Source organism: Chroicocephalus ridibundus, chromosome 2 (assembly GCF_963924245.1).
Source record: "Chroicocephalus ridibundus chromosome 2, bChrRid1.1, whole genome shotgun sequence".
In the NCBI taxonomy this organism is placed as follows: Eukaryota; Metazoa; Chordata; class Aves; order Charadriiformes; family Laridae; genus Chroicocephalus; species Chroicocephalus ridibundus.
Window position 1 is genome coordinate 45,807,833 of NC_086285.1, and position 21,818 is coordinate 45,829,650.

Consider the following 21,818-nt stretch of genomic DNA (forward strand, 5'->3'; position numbering starts at 1 on the left):
TATCTTGGTGGACAAGGGGAGAGCAGTTGATGTTGTTTACCTTGATCTTAATAAGGTTCTGGTTTCCCATAACATCCTCATAGAAAAGCTGAGTATGGCTTAGATAAGTGAGCAGTGAGGTGGATTAAAAAGTGTCTGAATGGCCAGGCCCAGAGGGTTGTTGTACAATATCCTTGGAGGCCAGTCAGTAGTGGCGTATCCCAGGGATTAGTAATGGGGCCAGTACTGTTCAACATCTTCATTAGTGACCTGGATGATGGGGCAGCGTGCACCTTCTGGCAAGTTTGTAGATGATAAAAAGCTGGGAGGAGTGGCTGATGAGTCAGAGGGTTGTGCTGCCATTGAGAGGACATTGGCAGGCTGGACAGAGAGGAATCTCATCAAGTTCAACACAGGGAAATGCAAAATCCTGCATCCGGGGATATCTGAGGGTAAGCCCCTGCACCAGTACAGGCTGCAGGCCAACTGGCTGGAAAGCAACACTTGCAGAGAAGACCTTGGGCTCTTGGTGGACAGCAAGCTGACCATGAGCCAGCAATGCATTCTTGTGGCAAAGGTGGCCAATAGCATCTTGAGCTGCTTTAGGAAGAGTGTTGCCAGCAGACCAGAATCTTTCCCCTCTGCTTGGCAGAGGTGAGGCCACATCTGTGGTGCTGTATGCAGTTCTGGGCTCCCCAGTGCAAGACAGACGTGGACTTACTGGAGTAAGTCCAGCATGGATCTACAAAGATGACAAAATTTCTGGAGCATCCTTCACATGAGGAGAAGCTGAGAGAGCTGGGACTGTTCAGCCTGGAGAAGAGACAGTTCAGGGGAGCCTACCAACGTGTAGTTGGTAGTGTAAAATAAGGCAAAAATACCTGATGGGAAGGAGTGAAGGACAGGGAGATGGAGTCTTCTCAATAGTGCCCAGTGACAGGACAAGAGGAAATGGGCACATGGAAGTCAATCTGGACATCAGAAAATGCTTTTCACCATGAGGATGATCAAACACTGGCACGGGTTGCCCAGAGAGGTTGTGGAGTCTCCATCCTTGAGATATTCAAAACCTAGCTGGATACAGTCCTGGGCAACTGGCTTTAGGTGTCCCTGCTTGAGTAGGGGTGTTGGACAAGATGAACTCCAGAGGCCCCTTCCAACCTCAACCATTCTCTGATTTTGTGATCCTTGCTGTGAGCACAAGACACATGACTGGATCACACCTTAAATTTCTCACATGGCTGGCACACACGGTGTGCTACTGCAGTCCATCTCTCAGCCTCGAGCCCTGGGTGTGGCTGGTTGGCCTGGCCAATGCCTGGCACATTGGGCAAGTGGTGTCATAGCACAAGGGAAAAAGGGTCTTGAGCTTTGCCTCCGTCACTTAAAGGCCGCGGCAGCATTACCCCTGGGCCTTCTTTTTTGCGAAGATCAGATCTCCCAGTCCATGTCCCACCTGCTGTTAATGTTCTTGAAAGATCTGTGCTTGTTCATCCTTTTTTAGGGGCCATAGGCCTTTTTTAGGGACTTTTGAAAGAAGACCGTATGAGGAAAGAGAAAATTGTGTTTTGTTTTTGGTAGAGCTGTGCTCACTTCAAATCAGAATGGCGTTTAGGCTTGGGAGCTTATGTCAGTGCTATTTGATAGCCAAAATTTTGCACAGGCACGTTGTGAAGGATGTGGTTGCTTTGTCTCCAGCTCAAAATAGAGAAGAGAATGCAGGCTCTTACCATCTTTCTTTTACGATGTCTGTTCTCTCTGGTAAGGTGTTGAGTGCCTCCTGGCAATTGCTGACTGCCTTTAGCTCTCGTTGGCTTCACGGCGAGATAGTTCCTGTGATATATACCAGTGTTCCTAAACATGTTTCATGACTCACTTCAAATATCTGGTCCAATGGAAAATCAAGAAGTGGATTAGTTTAAGCCGAGCAGCTTCTGTGAAACAGAGTCAACATAGAACTTTATTTAAATCCAGAATCCCTCCTTGGAGTTGATTGATGCATAAGTTCTTTGTTTTGCTTTTCAGAAACCACGGAGCACTTAAATAGTAGTGTCCTGCAACGTGTCCCTCACCCCTTTTTGTAATGCAGTTCTGAAGCCTGAATATATTTTGTGGAGCACATTGAAATCTTCTAATGAGACTGACCATCATTTGACGTGTACTTCTGGTCTGACTGGCTTGCTGGCTGTGGGTTATGTGTCTTCAGCTCTCAGAATCTGTGAAATACTGTATTGAAATGGAAATGGCAGTGGCCTAATTTTTTTGTGCCTCTAATTTTTATTTTCAAGGTGTATTAACTTGCTCCGCTCAGCACAGATGCATAAAGAACACTTGTAACATTTGATCATTTTATTGCTTTGCCATTCATTTCGCTCTCTCTGTGCCACAAACTGACTTCTAAGATATATGTTGAACTGTATCCCAGAGAGTTATATATTAATCATTTTATCGCTCAATTTCAAGTTCTCTGCGAACAGGAATTTCAGAAGGAAAAAAATACAGTCATCACTCAGTACATTGTGATAAACTGCTATCTGGTGAAGGAACTTTGGTATTTGTCACTTTTAAAGGACAAATAATATTATGTGGCTCTATTTCCTACATTTCTCAGCATTCTTTTTCAACAGGTGAGCTTTAACCTCTGACTGTACCTGCTGGCCATGCAGGCAATATAGTGTGGCAAACATGGTACAGTTTTATATAGAGTTGTCGATATGGTCCCCTTTGCACTTGTCCTGTGAAATAGTGTTATGTGTGATCAGAGACCCCTCTTTAGAAATTACGTGTAAATCTCATGTGAAATTTATGCTGGAAAAGGAAATCTTTGAAAGAAATACCTCTTGCCATGCATTTTGATGGTGGTTGTGCTTCAAGGATCCAGTCCTTCTTATCCTTTGTACAGTAAAAAAGTTGATAAAGTTAATGGTTCAAGCATGAAACGAGCCAATAGGGAGATTTAATATTTCTGTGAATTAACGCTTCCTTCTTGATAAGTACAGTGTAATTGAAACTGAGAACTGATGACTGTGAAGGCACCTGAATAAAGGAGACCCCTTTTAGCCTTTGATGGTTAGAGAAGTGTTGTCCTCATCCACCTTTATCCAAAAGCAAGATTCAATGCTTGCTGTGACTTCTTGTTGAGTTTTCCTATAGGGTGAAATTTCATTAAATTTAGTTTCCATTTTCTCATGAAAATAATACCTGTTTGTCTTGCATCACTTCAAGGTTCTCCTAGGTTATAGGGTAAATGACCTGCTGATCTCCTTCTGATTGTTCAAGTTATTCAACTGCTAAGTCAGACAACATTAAGATTCAAGGAACCAAGGTGGATGGTCTGCGGCAGCCTGAGCCAGCATGGTTACTAGCCACTGCCATCCTGCCTGCTCAGTCTTTTCTATGCTTTCCTTTGGAGTCCTAGCTTCTTCCTCACACTCCCTTGCTCACCTGACCATGCCTTGTGTGAATGGCAGAGTCAGAGGAAAGCTACTTGCTTTTTTTAGTATTTCATTTTTTCTGCTGGCTTAGTACACTGAAGAGGCTGAGCACAGATGAATGAAGCAGCCAGTACACGACAGGGAGTGAAATCGGGGTAGGAAGGCGATGACAAAGGCCGTGGCCCCTCATGAAACCACATCTTAATGTAGACCTAGTGTATGTAGACAGAGATTGGACAAAACTTCATTAAAATTATCTCAGAATTGAAGAACTGGACCAGAATTATTTAAATGCTGAATTGTGGAGAGCATTGCTTTGTTGTCTTTTAAGAAATGTAGCATCTCAGAAAGCTCTGCCATGTACAAGATGCAAGACTTTGTGCGCTTAGGATTCCCCAGTGGCTACGCTGTGAGACCCAGAGAACAAGCATGGTACAGACAGAAGCACTAAACACGCAGGATGCTACTATGATGCTACACTCCCAAACCAGAGGGCAGGAACATATTTGGGGAGACAGGGACTGAGCAATATCATGCATTTTCAAAGGCACACGTAACCTCCATTCTTGAGAAGCCCTGAGCATGATCTAGCCCCCTGCACTGCAAAGTCCTCTCTTCCCTACCCTCTATCTATTTCAAAGGTGGGAGGAGATGTAGGCTTACCATAGTGCAGAAGCCTGTCACTGGCTCGGACTGAGGATCACTTACAATGCTAGCATCAACCACTTGGACTACCACAGTAAAAATAATGGAGCCGGACTAGATCTAAATCTAACAGTAGTTTAGCCACTTGTGTGGGAAAGGATCCTGAAGCACTGACTTTTCTCTTTGCAGCCACCTTTTGAGGTGGTTTGCTGTTGCTACGTTGATGTGGCTGTTTATATGGAGCTTGGCCAAGGTGACAAGTTTTTGTGAAATTCTTGTGAAATTCTTATGTGTGTTTTGAGCTTTTGATTGCTTTTGCGGATGTGTATGTTTAGCCTGTCCACTTAGAATTGAGCAGGTCAAACTCAGTTAAAACTACAGTAGCAAGAATCTAAGCTGTGTTGTTGGGGTGTTGTTTGCTTTTTTTTTTTTTCCTCTTTTTAAGCTTAAGGAAATTATTCTGATAATGGATGCAGTTACAAGTTTGGAAGATGAGTGTGCGGGAAAGGATGCTGCAATCTTGAAGTGCTGGCTTCCTCAGATAGTTTTTTTTAATGTCTTATAGAAACACTTAAAATGTGAATCATTACTGCTCCTGGCTGACTTTGGATGAACTAAAAATTACAGTGACTGAAAGCATGCACTGACAAAGTCTGTAATAAGAAAATATTCAGGTATATCCTCGGTAGATTTATTTTTATCACCTAGGCTAGCCAGGCTGGTAGAAGCAGTGAGATTAGTAAAATAAACTAGTAGCTTTAGATTAAAAAAATAAAATGGCCTTTGTCCTTTGCAAGCCTACAACTGAAAGTTGTACAATAATGCTGTATAGTTTTATGTGACAATGGTAACATATTAAAGTTTTATAACTATTGTATTTGGGGTGGAGTGAATTAATCAGTTCCTCCAAATGTTTATATTATTTGCTATGATACTACCTTGTAGTCTGCTCATACTCCTGCTGTGTAAGTGGTAGAAAAGGAAGAAGAAAAGGTAGAAAACTGTAAGCTCGGTTGCAGTCAGGTCCTCCGATTTTGCATATGAGACCTCTCGCTAAATGGAAGTAAAGGTGCATGTGTTCAAGGGCACTTTAAGTTTTACGGCTGTCAGTGATTTCCTTCTGAAAGTCCATGGGGTTTAGATGCTTCAGTTGCTGGTGCAGCTCCAGGCATTCAGTGCTGCTTCTCTATTTGAGACCTCTTTTATTGTACATACAGACTTCTTCAGGTTGGATTCTTCAGGCTAAAATTGCTGCATTTCTTCTAGCAGTTAGCTCTTTCCCCACTCTTAATGGTTGTTTTAGCTCATTTAACAGCAATTTTTAAAACATTATTACCGTGCTTGTTACTTTGTCCTCTGTTTTGTTGGGACCATCCAATTTAGATTAGATATTTGTCTTCTGTTTCTAAGTGCAATTTTGTTGTGTTTAAAATAATCTTCACGGCCCTCTGAGCACCATTGTGAAAATCTTTAATGTGCCTTTTGTCTTTCAGATCTCACTGCTGGTTGGCTTCATCAGTGTAAATAATTCTACGTGGACGGATTACAGCGCATACAGCTACTTTCAGATTGTCACCATGTGCGACTTGGTTATGATTTTGTTCTTCTACATTATCCACATTTTCAGAATCTACAGGAAGCTCACTTGCGTTAGCTGGCCACTGGCGGTAAGCCTGTTAGATGGTCTGGGTTCCTCGCCTCTCTTGTGGGTTGATGTCTCAATTACTTAGTCCATTTTCTTGTGCTATCACACAACGATAGGCTGTCTTTCATGCAATTATTTTTTCCTTGTATACAAATCCTTTTGTTGCTTTTGTTATTAGTATTCAGTTCAGCAGATGCTGTAATTGTAAGATTTTTAGCTGATTTGGATCTGATCCTGTCTTCCTTTGCACAGATTTAAGTCCCAGTTTACTCCAGGGAAGGCAGTAGCATTATTCTGAGACAATTGAAAAGAAGCTACTGATTGTCAAGCCTTCAGCAGATGGGTCCTAGCTCAGGTCATTTATAGCAGCTAAGGGATTGCTAGAGTACCAAATCATAGCATTAGAATGTACTACATCCTGTCCCAAAATAAAGTTTACGAGTGCTATTTAAGTCAAATGTGTCTCTCTTTGGTATGGTTTTAGGTAACTTAAACAATAGCAAGAAATAGGAGCCTCAGCCTGATTGCCATAACCTGGCCATTTCTGGGATATCCTGCAGGAGGTTCCTGCCTCATTCCCTCATTTCCCCTGCACATCCATCTCGTATCCTAGCAGAGCAGCACAGAAAATGTGAGACCTGAACTTCCTCAGTAACTTTGGATCAGGTCAGCTAACAGAAGAGTCCTGTGTCCTAGTGTGGTATGATGGATTTTAATACCCTCTTAAAACATGTCTCTCTCACTTTTAAAATCCAAGAAGTAGTTGGATGGTGTTTAATGGAAGCTATGTAAGTAGTTTACAGGTCTAAGATAATGGTTTGTCCATCCATCACTTCTAACCAGAGAGAAAAATTTAATTTTGTTTTCCTTTTTAGCTGAAGAATATGGTTAGACTTGTGCCCCTTTTTCTTTTTTTTAGATGCGTACTGCCACTATCTTTCTCTAGAAGGTACTTCTTTATCTAGAGATAATACAGATGCAGGGACTGAAATAAGCTAATAAACGACAGTTTTGCAAAGCAGCATTTAATGTGTGCATTGCTGTAACAGGACTATCCCATTTTGACCTCTGCATAGGTCTGTTTTTGGTTTTTGTTGCGTTTAATCATTCCTAAATGTTCCAGAGTCACTAGTGAGTTTAAGGCACTGTAGTTTCTGGCTGCTCAGCTTCAGATAGCTTTATGGGATGTGATCCTTGAACATTGCTGCTCTTTTACAACAAACCTCCTTTTCAGTGCACATTTAAGTACTTTTAGAAGAGATTAGGAAGACCTGTAAGAGACTTTGGGAAACTACAGATAGCGTTTGGTGGAGTTTCGTGGCAGGATCTCTGCATTGCAACCAGGGCTGTGATTTGCAGTCAGTAAAGTTGCGGTAGTTCAAAAGGTTGTTCAGCACTGACACCTTTTAAAGCTGGGAAGTGTTTCTCCAGAGGGACACCCTCCCGGCTCTGCCAGGGGTTGGTTCTCCAGCTAATTTAGCCTTTGATGATTCTTTGTAGTGGCCTGTGTGCACTGCTTTATTTGGTGTCTCAAAGGAGGCAATGGCATGCCTTATTTGCCTGCTGCACTGTGGTCTAGCCAGAGAAGCCTCCTAATGGAAATAATTTATTCTAGCAAAAGCAAGGGCTGAGATCTGATTTGTAACCTGAATCAAGGTTACAAATGAGGAAAGTAAATTGCAGTCTCAGGGCCTACTTTATGGCAAAGATCCTCCTCAGCTGTTTATAAACACCTGAGCAGAGGGAAACTGTGGTATGGTATGATAGACTGTTTCTCTTCTGGGATTTGCTTGAACAATTTCCTTTTGGGACTATATTTTCTCTGCTATGGTTTGAGATGGAATCTCTCCTCTCCCTTATACGTGGCATTTGCTTAGCTCATGCTGGTAGTGCAATGCAGATAAAGTTAGCAGGTACCCTCCTGCTCACCCCACCGTGCAAAAGAAACAACCCATGTTCAGTTTGCAAACACCCGTTATTGGTTGCCATAAGCTTTGTGGGGATTCAGAATCTAAACCCACAGATAACCCCTGCTTATAACAAGGTAAAATTGATTCCTGGACGATACTCGTCACACTAGAGAAGAGCTGAAATGTGGTGCCTCAGTGCTCTCTCAGAAAAACCCCATGGCATCATGTTTTACTGCGGGACAGCTGCAGCCACCCTTACAGACTTTGGAGCCTGGGTGTTGGTTGTAAGTGTCTGCATAGCTGTGCTTTTGGTGGCTTCCCTCCTGCTTCCAGTCTTGGTTGATGTAAGTTGTTAGTAAATCCAGCGGTAGGTCTGCTGCCTAATTTCTAAGATTATTAGAAGCAGGAGCATTTGGTTTTCTACTTAAGCCATTTGCTGCCATTTATTGCCATTTCATATAGGCTAGAGAAATATGCTCTTAAGGCTTCTTCCTCCAAAACTGTCTCTTTAAGTAAGGTGCATACTTGATGCAATAATGATACACGTTTCACCCTCAGTAATGTACCATATTGAATTGAAAGGATTGCTTCCATACCCAGTAAGTAGACCTTATGCCGGTGACATTAGTAGACCTGAAGATTGGCTCTCTCTCCTTTTTTTTTTTGTTTTTCTTTTGAATAAAAAGTCAGGTATGTTACAAAATCCACTCATGAGGTGGGGTTTTTTGCTTTTTTTTTTTATTTTGACTGGTGTTTTGTCCTCTGCCAACTTGTTTTCATTCTGAGACATGTCAAAATGTTTTCTTGATAAGTTTCCCTTCTGATGCAGGCTGTGCTTGTCTTTACAGGAGTTTCTTCATTATTTAATTGGTACAATTCTGCTTCTCATTGCATCGATTGTAGCAGCATCGAAAAGTTTAAATTTGACTGGACTTGTGGCTGGGGCGGTAAGACTGTGTTTATTAGTCTTGACACTTTTAAAATTGCAATATGTATTAAGTAGGGCATTGGAAATCTATTGCTTGTAATTTTATTTTCTTACAGGCTTGCATTGCTTATGTCTTGGTTGGGGGAGCTACCTTCTAGCTTATTTCAGTGAATGTTCTGTAACACCATGCCAACAAAAATATTTTGTTGTGAGACTTCAGACTTACTACTGAAGTGGGCATTTGTCCTGGCAGAGAGTTGAAACCAAAGGTTCCTGCTTTAACTCATAGGAACTAATGTGTTTAGGGGAAGAATTGACACAATTCAGTTTTGAAATGGCTGTTGTAGCAGCTAGAAGTAACCTAAAGGGTTTCACCCCAGTCTTTGGCTTTTGATGCCTCCTGCTCCTGAACAGAGCCCAGTTCAAGATAATTTCTCCTGAGCTAAAACCCACTGGGATCTTGTGCTGTCTTAGTGGAAGATACTCTCTGCCTCTGTTGCTGAAGGGCTTATAGAGACAGACATGACTTCTGAGTGTGGGCAACAGTATTTTCACAGCAGCAGGACCTGAAATACAACTCCTCCAGAATAAGAATTACTTTCAGAAACTTAGTCCTCATGATGCTAATGGACTAGAAGACTTACCTGGCTTGTTTATTTGGCAGATGGCAGGGAAAGACTTGTTTGAATGGGGCAGTAAAAGAGTAGTAATCAAACGTGTTAGAAAAAGTCTTTTCTTTGCTGCAGAATCCTAGTGAGAAGTCTAGAAGGTGAGGCTCTATGCTGCTGTCCAGTTTTTTCTCCCCCTTTGTATATGACTCTCAGTCTATCTTTCAGTCATTGTTTGACAAAACATAAGCTGCTATTATACTGCGGAAACTTTTTTTTTTTTAGTATATTGCCAGAACGGAGTAAAAACCATCACCTTTTGTTTTTGTTAACATCATAAAATATGTTGCTGGTTATACAAGAGTGTCCATACCTTCATGGAATATGTGTCATCTAATGGTCTGTAAATGTTTGTGGTTTGTTTATTTTCTCATCCAGACTTTCGGGTTCCTAGCTACGATCCTTTGTGTTTTAAGCATATGGTCATCTTACAAGGTTTCATGCATCACGCAGTCAACAAGTAAGTATCATGCTTAGTGACTGCCAGAATGCTTCCTAAAATGAATATTTATATTTTCTGCCGCAGGGTTGTGTCTACCTGGAAGGATTTATTAATGTCCTGTTCCTTGTTACTCAAAATTACTCACAAAGCAATAATTCCATATTTTCTGTCAACACGGACGTATCACAGCTACTGACAGCTGTTAACAAACTACAAGAGCAAAATAAATTGCTTCTACCAAGTAGTGAATGCATCAGTGTTTTCTCCCTCCCCCACCCACTGTCAAAAGAAGGTTTCCTGTGTGTTCCTTAATCAAGTAGATTAATTTGTTTGCGGCAACGCAAATGACACCGTCTTTCTTTTCAAAGATGCATCCGTATGACTCCTTCATCTCTGCGAGACACCTGCCTTACAAACTAGGATACCAAAGAGGACCGTCCACTACTGAGGAGAGAGCATGGGTATTTTGTTACTAGCCTGGACAGCCAGTAGCTTTTGAAGATCTACTTGAATGCCTATGCAAAACAATGTTGTGAACCAAATTTTTTTTGCTCCCCTCATTTCCCTCCCCCCCTCAAAGAAGTTTATAATGGAGAAGATGCCTTTTATGAGCTTTACAGAAAAAGACCTTCTGATTTGCAAGCTGGGCAGTGGTCATTTCCAGCTATTTGCAACAAGTGAATTTAAAACTCATTTGGAGAGTCATTTGGTTTGCCTTTCAGAAGGATGGAAAAAATGCTTCTGATTTCCTCCATGTGTTTACAGAAGGGAAATCCTGCAAATTCCTACCTGATTCTTAACTTCCAAGGATGATTTGTTTAACAATGGAACTGTTACAAACTGGTTTGTGCCTGGATAAGCTGACCTAAGTCTTTGTTACCTCTTTCTGTCAGAACTGCGGACTTTTTCTACCATCAACTCAGCCAGCATCAAAAATTATGAACTGCAACTTGAATATATCACTGCAAACACTGCCTCCTAGCCCCAACAGTACATGATGAAATCGGGCTTTTTTTCTTCATGAATAGGTTTTTAACAATCAAAGATTATTCTTAAAAACTTCCCTTTGCCGAATACAGGAAAATGCATACCCAAGAATATCTGTATAATGTGTTGTGGGATCTTTTTTTTTTTTCCTTTTCACAAATACTCATTTGTAAAATTGGTATTTGTAAGACCTGTTCTGTAAAAAATTTCTGTGCGTTTCCTATAAATTATTCTCTTTGGAGTCTAACAGTGCTTATGGGAAGCCCATTGTGAATAGAGCAATGTGCTGCTTTCTCTCTCTTACATGTGTTTTGTCCCTTTCTCTATCTCTGCTGGGATCCATGCTTTTGGAAACTCTGCTCAGGGCCTGGACAGGCAGAACAGTTCAGTTTTCAGTCTTGTCGTGAAGTTCTGTGTAACTTTGAGGCTGAGATAATGCCTTCTTGTCACCTTTATCTTTCTTTCCTTTTGCAGTCCATCTCTGGTGAGCTGGAAATTCTTTGCAGGAAAAAGGGAAGCACAGGCCCTTTCTCCTTGGTGCTTCCCCTTTCATGTCTAGCTGTGAAGTAGAACTTATAAGTTGGGTCTTTTCTGTCAGGACAACTGCATGATGGTGCAGCAGGTTTCTGCAAAAAGTAGAATCTATACAGTTTACCAGGTCCAATCTGGAGGAAAAAAGCATTTTCTGGCCTGCTATGCATTTTTCCATTTGTCTGAAATTCTGTGTCAATACTGCTAAGTAATTTAGCGGTCCTCTCAGAAAATTCTTTTTGTGCCTCATAGCAGGTTATCATACATTGCAATTTCATAGAATCATTGAATCATGGAATTGTCGAGGTTGGAAGGAACCTTTAAGATCATCGAGTCCAACCATCAACCTAACACTGCCAAAACCACCACTAAACCATGTCCCTGAGCACCACGTCTGCCTGTCTTTTAAATACCTCCAGGAATGGCAATTCCACCACTTCCCTGTGCAGCCTGTTCCAATGCTTGATTAATAATATGAAAATGAATGTAACACACATTTGCTTACGTACAATGGGCTCGATTTGTTGGCACCTTTTTTTTTTCTCTCATCCTAATATAAGTGTCTTTACTTTGATTTTTTTTTCTTACTCTTTTACAAGAGAAATTGGCCAACTGCTAAGGTGTAAAAAATTTTGTATAAGTAAATGACAATAACTGAGCAGATAACCTGGAAAGACAGAAATCCCCCTCCCCATGGTGCACGGTTTCTGTGATTCTTCTTGCTGTTCCTTTTCATAAGTGCCCTATTTACAGCAACATAGAACAGGAAACAATTTGAAAGCACAAAAGTCCACTGATTGTGAATGAAAATACATATATTCACTCCAGGATAAACTGCTTTGACGTTCATATAGAGGATTATTCAAATAAAACTATTTAACAGGCAGTTATAATGTTATTAATATCATATTAACTATTTTTTATTTCTTTACAATGGCCAACTTTGACCTGCTTTTCTGCCCCATACCTTCAGATGACATATTTTGTGTTTGTTCAGAAATGGGTCACTTTTTTCTTCTTAATGACCTGAATTGAGCATGCCTCAAAGGCTCTCGGGCTTAAGAGAACAGACATCCTTCTCAGCTAGAAGAGTCAGTGATGGTTCAGGTTTCCTTGCCCTGCCAGCACAGGACCAGTCCAAAGGACATACATGACAAGGGACTTCATTCTGGGCACTTTGAGTGAAAATACCTGCAGAAGGAGGCACACAGAGATACATGTGTACGTACACGCGTGTGCACACACACACAGAGGGGTGCTTGACCACCAGTTGTCCTGCAAAGACTGACTTAACTACAGTTTTTGGAAACCAGCACTCTGACTTTAATTTGGACTAACATGGTAGATATTTAAGGATACAACCTCTTCCGTCCCCCCAGAGGAAGGGGAAGTGCTCTACTGCTCCTTCACCTCCTAAGATATCACCTCAGATAGATAGTAGGCACTTTCCTACAAGCTTTAACTCCTCCTGGCAATCCTGTGGGAAACCAATGTTCTGCTGCACGCAGTGTGAATGCAGCTGAGCCCTCAGTGTTCTGGTGGCAGTGGGAAGCATCTGCTAAGGATTGGGGCTGGAGCCTGAGTTTGCCCTGAAAAAAGGGCTGTTTCCATTCTGCTGGAATCGTGCCCCCTCTCCTGGCACTACACTAGCATCTTTTTTCAGCCTCCCACATCACTCTGTCACTTGTCACCATGTGGGGAAAAAAAAATTAGGGTGAATTTCATGTAGTCTGACAACCAAAGAATTTCTGACCTATGCTCTGTGATCATCCAAAGAATATGTTGGTGCAAGTGCACTTGTATTTTGCTTCTCCCAATCCGGTATAAACAAGTTCCCTTTTGGTTTCTGTGCCTATTGACAGGTCTAAGGTATGCCTGCAGCTTTTGCTGTTCCATACAGTGCTGGGTCCATAGACCCACCAGATGCTCTTAACGTGGCATGCTTTCAGGTTGGAAAACAGACATCTCTGCTGCCAAAGCTTCCTCCCCCTCCCCCAAATCCTCCTTGTGAAACATGCCTACCAAGAAAAGCACAGGTTTTGCTGGTATCACCAGCTCTACCGGGGGTCTTTGAATGACAGCTCTGTCTCCAGGGACTTTGGCACCTTACTACTGTAGCTCTGCCAGCAAAAGTGTTTTAAGTTTCCTTCAGTGTCAGCCTGGTTCTGAAAGCTCCATCTGTCTGCAACTTTGTCAAATATGGGATTCCAGCTGTTTTAGAAATAAACTGTGCGCTATTTGGATGGTGTAACGGCTTTGAGACTCAGATTGTTGTCTTGTGCATTTTTTTCCTTCCTCCACTACAGCAGTGACTTTCTCTCTGGGGAGTGTCAGAATACATCCCGTAACTGGAGGACAAGAGGTAGGAGCCAAAGAAAAAACTGTTCCCCTGCTGTTATGGTTGGATGTGCTGGTCTCTGACTATCCCACCCACAAGTTTGTCTGTCCTCTTCAGCTCCGAGATGAGTGTAGTATGTTCTTTGAGCCAACACAGGTAGAGTTTGGGGTTCAGTTTTGCTGAAAATTAAAATGTAAATGTTGGGAGAAGAAATTAGGTAGTGCAAACTGTTCCGTACTGAAAAAAAAAAACCAAACACCTGATGTTTGAGCTCTGGGGACTTGAGATAAGTTAGAGAGTGAATAGTGCTTTTGTTGGGTACAAACTGGGAAGATGAGAAGGGGAAACGAAACTTTTCAAAGCCATCCTTCCTCTTTTTTTTTTAAAGCTTGAGGACCACAGTGTTGGATGGAGACTCTGCAGGTTATGTTACAGCTTACACACTTTTCCTGTTGCTCTGAAATGGTTGTGTTTTGCATTATGTGAACTACAAAGAAATGGGTTCTTTGCTCCTAAAAGGCTTTGTGAACTTATGTGGGGTATAGAGGGGATAGCAGGACACTAGGATAATGATAACTTTTAATGAAGGGGAGGGAGGAAGGGAAGGGGAGGGTATTGAGTGGTGCTCCAGGGAAGATGACTAGGAGCTTATTAGGACAAAAAGGAGCAGGAAACAAGGAAGAGCAGGGCAAACATTAGTGGAAAGCTTATGAAAGGAGGAGCTAATGTGAGCACGTTATGCACTAACAGAAATGCTGGCAAATATCAACAGTTTCTGGCTGTGTGAGCAGACATGCCTGGAGTGATAGAAAAGTCTCTTTTCTGCTTGCCTGCTGTGTACACTTCATACCCCGTGTCTGGGATTTTCACGTTCTGCTAAAGCTGCAGAAGGATGCACTAAACCTGACCCAGAGGCTGCGCAAGATGGCATGAAGTTGCCACATGTTCTGCCCTGTTTAACTTAAAATTGCTCAGGGCTCCACTGTTCTTAGAGACAGCATGGAGCAAAACACTGGTGGCGAGCGTGAGAGCCTGCATGCTGGCCAGTGGCCCTCTGGCTAGAGGCAAAAGTACAGACCTGCTTTTAGACCAAGCGTCACCTGAAAGCCAAGGAAAGCTGGAGTTACGTATCGCTGGGCCCTAGTGATGAGCTTGACACTGGGCTGGCATCCAGGAGGTGCTGCTGCTTGTGTGAGATGGGGAAAAGTGGGTACCAGAGGAAGGGTCTGTGGGAGGCTCACGTCCTGCTCTTTCTGCCGGCAGAGATTTACACCCAGGTGGGAGGAGAGAGCCCTCACCACAAAGCTCTTAGGTATTCTTAAGCAACCTTCCTGTTAAGGCCGTTTCAGTTTTCAGACTGGAGTCAGGTGCCATGCCGGTGCCCGTGGCTTACCTCTCGCTCCTCTGCAGATGGACAGGGCTGCACACTGGCGAGGCCATCCCCTTGGGAACAGGCAGCTCTTGGTTTCGGTCCCTGGTCCCAAGGGCTTGTTTAACCCTGCTACATGGAAGCAGGTCGGAAAGTCGCAGTGGTACTTGTCCTCTTCCTCTCCTGGAGAAGGATGATTACTTTTTTCCAGCACAACAGCAGCTGGAAAACAGGAAGAGCAGTAAGTGCTGTTGGCTGCTCCTTCCTATGCCTGTCCCGTCTAGAGGTCACTTTACCCACAGCTGACCTACTCCAATGTTTGTTTCTGTTCTACCTCTCGCTGAGCCCAGAGTCCATCAGCCTCAGCTAGTCCCCTGGGTCAGCACTCCGGTTTGTCACGGCCAGGATGGTTCTGTGCATGCCGTTGTTTATTATTAGGGACTGACCAGTATACACCATCCAGGAGCTTGCATCAAAAAAACCCCAAAAAACAATCTTCCCCCGCCACCATATTTATAAACAACTGATGAAGTAGCTTTATCCTCTTATTATCACATATCTGCACTAATTTACTGGGTTAATGACTTGCCAATTTATTAAGTATCAAATAAACTCTCATCACCTGCCTGGACCAGCCCCTCTGCCTTGGGGCACTTGGCAAAAAAATCCGTCTGCTTTTTGCCCTCTGCCAAACTTCTGTCTGAGCTGCTCTGACAGTGAAATTGAAGCTGTGTCTGCCTGTGCCCAGAAGCAACACTTCATGCAGGTAGGAAGCTTGAAAGTTAAAAAAAAAAAGAAAAAGAAGAAAAAGAAAAAGAAAAGAAAAAAGGCGTTGCAGCACCACAGGAGTTTCCTGCCTTAAGGGTGGGGTGGCTGCCAAGGCTAGCTTTCAGTTTTACATGGAGGCAGAATTTAGGCACCCAAATCTGGAGTACATTCAAGGCTTGATGAGGCTCTGAGCAATCTGATCTAGTTGAAGATGTGCCTGCTTACTGCAGGAGGGTTGGACTAGATGATCTTTAAAGGTCCCTTCCAACCCAACACATTCTGTGATTCTATGATCTTTGGCATCATTCTGGCTTAGTGCTGTGAAAGCTTGGCTTTAAGAAGCCAGTGTTGAGTAGCCAAAGGCATGATATTGTGGCTGCTTGTTAAGTGCTGGGGGGCACAGTTGTATGATAGGGAGGGTTCATAACAAGGAGGCTGAGAGGGACCTTGCCTTTTGGGGTGGTGGTGGGGAATAAAGAGAGCAGAGCTAGAAAAGAAAGTGCAGATGAAGAAGCTAAAATGAAGGGGCCACTGCAGAATAGCAACGTTACCCAACATTTCCTGAGCGAGCAGCTCAGAACAGTGCTGTTCCTCGGGTTCATGTTTTCATACCACTTCCTGAACATGATATGACCTCCAGCAGCACCTGGTTTTTGCATATTGCTGAACTACAGCTTTACAGAAAGGCACATAAGATAAATATTTTTCAAAAGCAGTTTTGTCACTGGGCAAGTGCTAACCGGCTCTCAGGTGAGACTTGCGTTTAAGCAGAGTATGTCCTTCAGAGCACTAGCCAGCCATGAAGGCCAGAGCTTTTGAAGCAGAAAAAAGGATTAGGACATAGATAAAATTACTTCCATTAAAATGCATTTCTGTGGATTCTGGCTTGAACTGAGTTAAATTCAAAATGCCCAAGATGTTGTAGATTTCATATATTGCTCTTTAGATGTTTACAGACCTAGAATAACAGCAATGCACAAAGCAACCATTGGAAAGGAATAAACTGCAACCTCTAAAGCGTTAGCAAAAGAGCAGCAGTCCTGCCCTGCTCACTGTGACAGGCAGTTCAGCCAGCAGCGTGAACTAACTCAGGAAGGCACAGGTGTCCCGCTGCCAGCGCTTGGTGCTACAAAGCCCCCAGGCTACTCTGACCAGCCCTAAAATTATATAATCCCTGCCTGGTGCCCAGAGGCATTGCCACAGACGTCACCTTCAGAGCTCCTCTCGCCTGTGTCTCCAGAGAGGTGTGCCCACGGGCTGGCACCGTGCAAAGGTAGACAGGCAGGTGCGCGGCAAACCACCTGGGGAAAAGAGGGAGTAGCAAGAAGAAAAGGAACAGACCGAGTGCTCTGTGCTTTGCATGTGCGGGTATGTGTAGAAAAATAAAGTGATGTGTGGTAGCAAAGGAAACACCTGCGTGTTTCTGTGACTGATGAAGGGGCTACCAGAAAGACAAGAAGAATATGCCAGCGTTTGAAGCGGAGCTGATGCGTGTGTGGATGACGTGTGTGGACAGAGTCCAGTTGGAGGCCTGTAACCAGTGGTGTCCCTCAGGGGTCAATACTTGGACCAATTTTGTTCAATATATTCATTAATGACCTAGATGAGGGGACAGAGTGTATCCTCAGCAAGTTCGCTGATGATACCAAGCTGGGAGGGGTGGCCGACACTCCAGAGGGCCGTGCTGCCATCCAGCGTGACCTGGACAGGCTGGAGAGCTGGGCAGAGAAGAACCTAATGAGGTTCAACAAAAGCAAGTGTAGGGTCCTGCATCTGGGGAGGAAGAATGCCAAACACCAGTATACGTTAGGGGCGGACATGCTGGGAAGCAGCTCTGAGGAGAAGGACCTGGGGGTCCTGGTAGATAGCAAATTATCCATGAGCCAGCAGTGTGCCCTTGTCGCCAAGAAGGCCAATGGCATCCTGGGCTGCATAGGGAAGACTGTGGCCAGTAGGTCGAGGGAGGTCATTCTCCCCCTCTACTCTGCACCTGTGAGGCCACAACTGGAGTACTGTGTCCAGTTTTGGGCTCCCCAGTTCAAGAGGGACAGGGAACTACTGGAGCGAGTCCAGCGAAGGGCAACCAAGATGATTATGGGACTGGAGCACCTCCCTTATGAGGAAAGGCTGAAAGAGCTGGGACTCTTTAGCCTGGAGAAGAGAAGGTTGAGGGGGGACCTGATTAATGTTTACAAGTATCTAAAGGGTGGGTTTAAGGACGACGGAGCCAGGCTCTTTTCAATGGTTCCCAGCGACAGGACAAGGGGCAATGGGCACAAGCTAGAACATAGGAAGTTCCGTTCAAATACATGGAAAAACTTATTTACGGTGAGGGTGACAGAGCACTAAACAGGCTGCCCAGGGAGGTTGTGGAGTCCCCTTCTCTGGAGATTTTCAAGACCCGCCTGGATGCAGTCCTGAGGGATGTGCTCTAGGTAATCCTGCTCTAGCAGGGGAGTTGGACTAGATGATCTCTAGAGGTCCCTTCCAACTCTGAAGATTCCGTGATTCCGTGACGTGGTAGGCCCAGCAGAGTGGTGGGGCATTTCTCCCCGCAGGGGTGAATATCCCCAAGCCACTAATGCAGAGTCACTGCTAAATTAAGTAGGTCTGAACCACTTGTTCTTTTCTTACGTGTTTGCAGTTGCGCAGGAAGAACGACAGCAGAAGCAACCCTCTTGGTATAGAAGGAATTGTAGCAAGGATCTAGAAACCTTGGGGAAAAAAAATCCCACAGGTGTAGACTTAGAGGCACCTAACACTTAGGCATGCAAGACCAGACTAGGAAATTAGAGACAGCACTCATCCTGCACCTGTTTTTACAGCCCAAAGAGAGTAAATACCATTCTCCCAGGGAAAAGCACAGTGTGCCTTGGAGGCTATTTGCATGGGACGAGCCTTAATAACCAGCCATTCTCCCTTGAGTATTCAATGAAGAAAGAGAAGGGCAAGAGTGAATCACAGCAGCAGTGACTCAGAGTGCACGAGTTACCCTTTCCCTCTGATTCACCCTCTCGCTGTGCCTCTTTCTCCATCAGCTACCAGGGGAGCTCAGCCTCCCAGCTGGAACATCTCAGGGCAGGACTGAGGAGATACCCCTTTTACTTTCCCATGTGGAGCTGAGGCAACACCCACCTCTTAATTCCAGCACTTGCATCTCAGCACTTAACAGAGCTAATGTGATAGCTGGGTGGATGGGAAGAGACCAGGCTGGGAGTTGTGTATCACCTGTAGCTAGCCAAGAGCATCCATTTGCAGCTTCCTTTTATGACACCTGCTAGCCAGCTGTGATGGTAGGGTATGATTTCCCTCTCTCCCCCAGTACAGCCCTGCCAGCACACACAATTACACCAACAAAACTTTATTTTACTGAGATTATTGGGGGTTGTATGAAGTGGACCGGTGTTGGTGGCTTCGTACTACCATGAGTACAAATCACAGTTCTGCTGGTGTAATAGCTCCTTCTAAATCAGAAGTGCTTTGTCCGTCTAGCACAGTCTACTGTTATTTCTGCATCTCTAAATCACTCTTAACATAAAACTTCATGATCTGCATCCCCCTTTTTCATGAACCTCAGCCAAACAAGAGCACAATGCTGCAGCTGTAGCTATTAAGCTATGGTGGCAGCAAAGCACTCCATTAATACCTCATGCTCAGCAGTTTGTGATGCATGAGAGCTGAATAATTATGCCCTTGTTACCCTCAAATGAGAGGCACAATTGCCAGAAACAAGCGTTTACAATTAAAAAACTGTATCAAGTCAAGGACAACATTTGTTCATTCATAAAACAAGCCTTTCTGGGCAAGAGGACTATGAGGCAGAAAACAGACAGACTTACGTTGATGAGACAGTTGTTTCTAGAGCTGCGTTGTACCCCCTCAGATAGACCTCTGTAGCCACTTTATCTCAGCTGTTTTGAGAAACCAGCAGGCAGAGTTTTAGCCGAAGCTCTTGTTGCTGTGAATTGTGCTGATAGGGAGGTTTAATTTAGATTTGAGGGACAGGAATGGGAAGTAGGGCTTTAACAACGTGAGTATCAACAACCAGTGACCTGCAGCCTTTGAAACAGGCTGCAGAGATAAAATGGATGTCGTGTGAAAAATAAAAATAGAGGTGGTGAGGGTCCGTCCTCCTTTCTGAGGATGCCTTGTCGCTCACACCAGCGTAGCAGCTTCATATCTTTGGTTAGTGGTGCGTAGTGACTACAGAACAATTAAGTAACTGTTCTTTCCTTACCTACAGTTCAACATGAACAACATGAATTTCAGAGTCATGTCTGTACGGATATTTTTGGAAGAGTGACAGCTGGTGCAAAGGAAGTAGTTAAAAGGAGGGCTGCAGTGCAGACAGACTTGCATTATTTTGAGCAACATTCCACCATTCTTTAAGCAAGAGTAGGGCATATAGCAATAGAAAAATTGTTATGCTTTTCTCTTACAATATTATGCTTTCAGTAAGTCCAAGTGAGGACTAAAAAGAGAGTTCTGAAGCACACCCCAGACTTAGCACTGCAGAATGCTACATCCTTTCGTGCAGCACATCCAGCGTCAGATACCTGACTGGGCATTTGCTGTCCTCATCTGGCCGCACATGAGTCATGCTACAGAGGAATGTGCTTATGCTGTCGCCACCTCGTGAAGCCCTGACTCTCACCTCAGGACTTGCCAACTTCAAAACAGCCAAGCCTGTGCTATTTTCCCCAGTCCTGTTCTAATATTCAGCCAAGAGATAATAGGTCATAAGAAACAAACTGACTGAGTGATTAGGACACGCGGGCTGGTCAAAGGAAGTTTCGCTGGGGTGGCTGAAGAGGACTGGAATTGCAAGCAGCCCTGTTTGGCATGCATTACAGCTACGTTCGCCAACATTTCTGTTCGCGGACCCTGACATTTTTCCAGCGTGCATAATTTGCATTTTTTTGATAATAAGCTTCACTCATTTAACTTCCTGAGAGTCCAGGAAATGCCCAGATACTCCCCATTCCTTTCTTCTTCCACCCACGATCCACAGACCTTTCATTGAAAACCGCGGCGTAGTACTGACTACCAAAATCTTCCAAGCTGCAGTACGGTGTTATAGGTGCAGGCGTAGTCATGCAGCTGGGGCTTGACTTGAATTGTTAAAAGCATCTCTTGACAGGTTACAAAACAAAAGGAATGAAAGTAAAGCCTTTTCAAACTGCTCAGGTAAAGTATCTCCTTGTGACAATATTGATCTGATTATACTATTAAAAAACCTTCAAGGCTACATTTTAAGAAATAAGCACATGATTGGAAACAGTATCACTAAAATGCACAGTTCAATTTTATAGCCACATTGACAAAAGAGGGCCGGGGGGCTTCAACTCCACCGAAAATACAGGCGGGAAGAGAGTGAAATCCTCCAGACTAAATAATTTCAGTCACAGGCTCATCTTTGCCCTCTTGTGGGCAAACTCCTCTCCTGCAGCTCCTCAGCAGATCCCTGTGCAGACCGCACAAAGAATGCAAAAAAACCCCCATTGCTGGCCTTGCTTGTGCTTCCTTTAGCAGGCAAAGAATAGCTGTCCTGAATGCAAAGAGAAGCCAAACCCAAACCCCAGCCAAGCAGTTAACCTTGCTGGGTTCCTGCAGGACAGCACGAAGGAGGAGGGGTGTCGGTTGTGCTCCTCACCGTAAGGAGAAAGCCCACCCGAAAGCAAGGGAACACGTAGGTGCCTTCAACAACAGCTGCACAGACAGCGGCGACCAGGTGGTGCCTGTGCACTCACAAAGGCAAGCCGCAGACTACCAGCCTCTATTCTGCCCTGCCGCGCTACTCTGATCATTTACAGTAAACTAACTGGGATTATGCTCCTGAGAAAGGTGTTGTCACGATTCTAGCGATAATAGGACTTAAACTGTGTGGTCATGCTCCGAATTATTAAACCTTTATTAATCTTTCTTAGGACTTCCGAGTTATTTTCTCACACTGTGTAAATCCACCACTGACATACCCTTTTAATACAACATTTTGCCTCGATTGTTTTCTTCCATCTCGTTTTCAAATGTAATTAAAAGCATTAGAGACCTTTTTCCCTTATGAATCCTTATGGTTGCACTCGTCTCTGGCAACTTCATCACAGAGACAATTTCACCTTTAATGTTACAATATAAAGAAGAATATACGATGGCATTCCAGTTTCAGTGCCAACA

General features: G+C 43.8%; 1 protein-coding gene and 1 long non-coding RNA gene across 3 annotated transcripts in view; one reads left to right on the plus strand and one right to left on the minus strand.

Annotated features, from left to right (window-relative positions):
- Positions 1–13,412, plus strand: part of CMTM7 (CKLF like MARVEL transmembrane domain containing 7) — a 29,698-nt gene extending 16,286 nt beyond the window's left edge. For both annotated transcript variants that reach the window (XM_063325245.1, XM_063325246.1), the window contains 4 exons: positions 5,552–5,725; positions 8,462–8,560; positions 9,588–9,669; positions 10,020–13,412. In XM_063325245.1, coding sequence (XP_063181315.1) covers positions 5,552–5,725; positions 8,462–8,560; positions 9,588–9,669; positions 10,020–10,033 — 369 coding nt within the window. In that variant the 3' untranslated portion in view covers positions 10,034–13,412. The remainder of the gene's footprint in view (positions 1–5,551; positions 5,726–8,461; positions 8,561–9,587; positions 9,670–10,019) is intronic.
- LOC134511386 (uncharacterized) lies at positions 12,223–19,820 on the minus strand. The gene is made up of 3 exons (XR_010069870.1): positions 19,484–19,820; positions 14,901–15,098; positions 12,223–12,360 (listed from the first exon to the last, which is right to left on the minus strand). It is a non-coding gene; the product is annotated as an uncharacterized LOC134511386 (long non-coding RNA).
- Between the last annotated feature and the right edge of the window lie 1,998 nt (positions 19,821–21,818).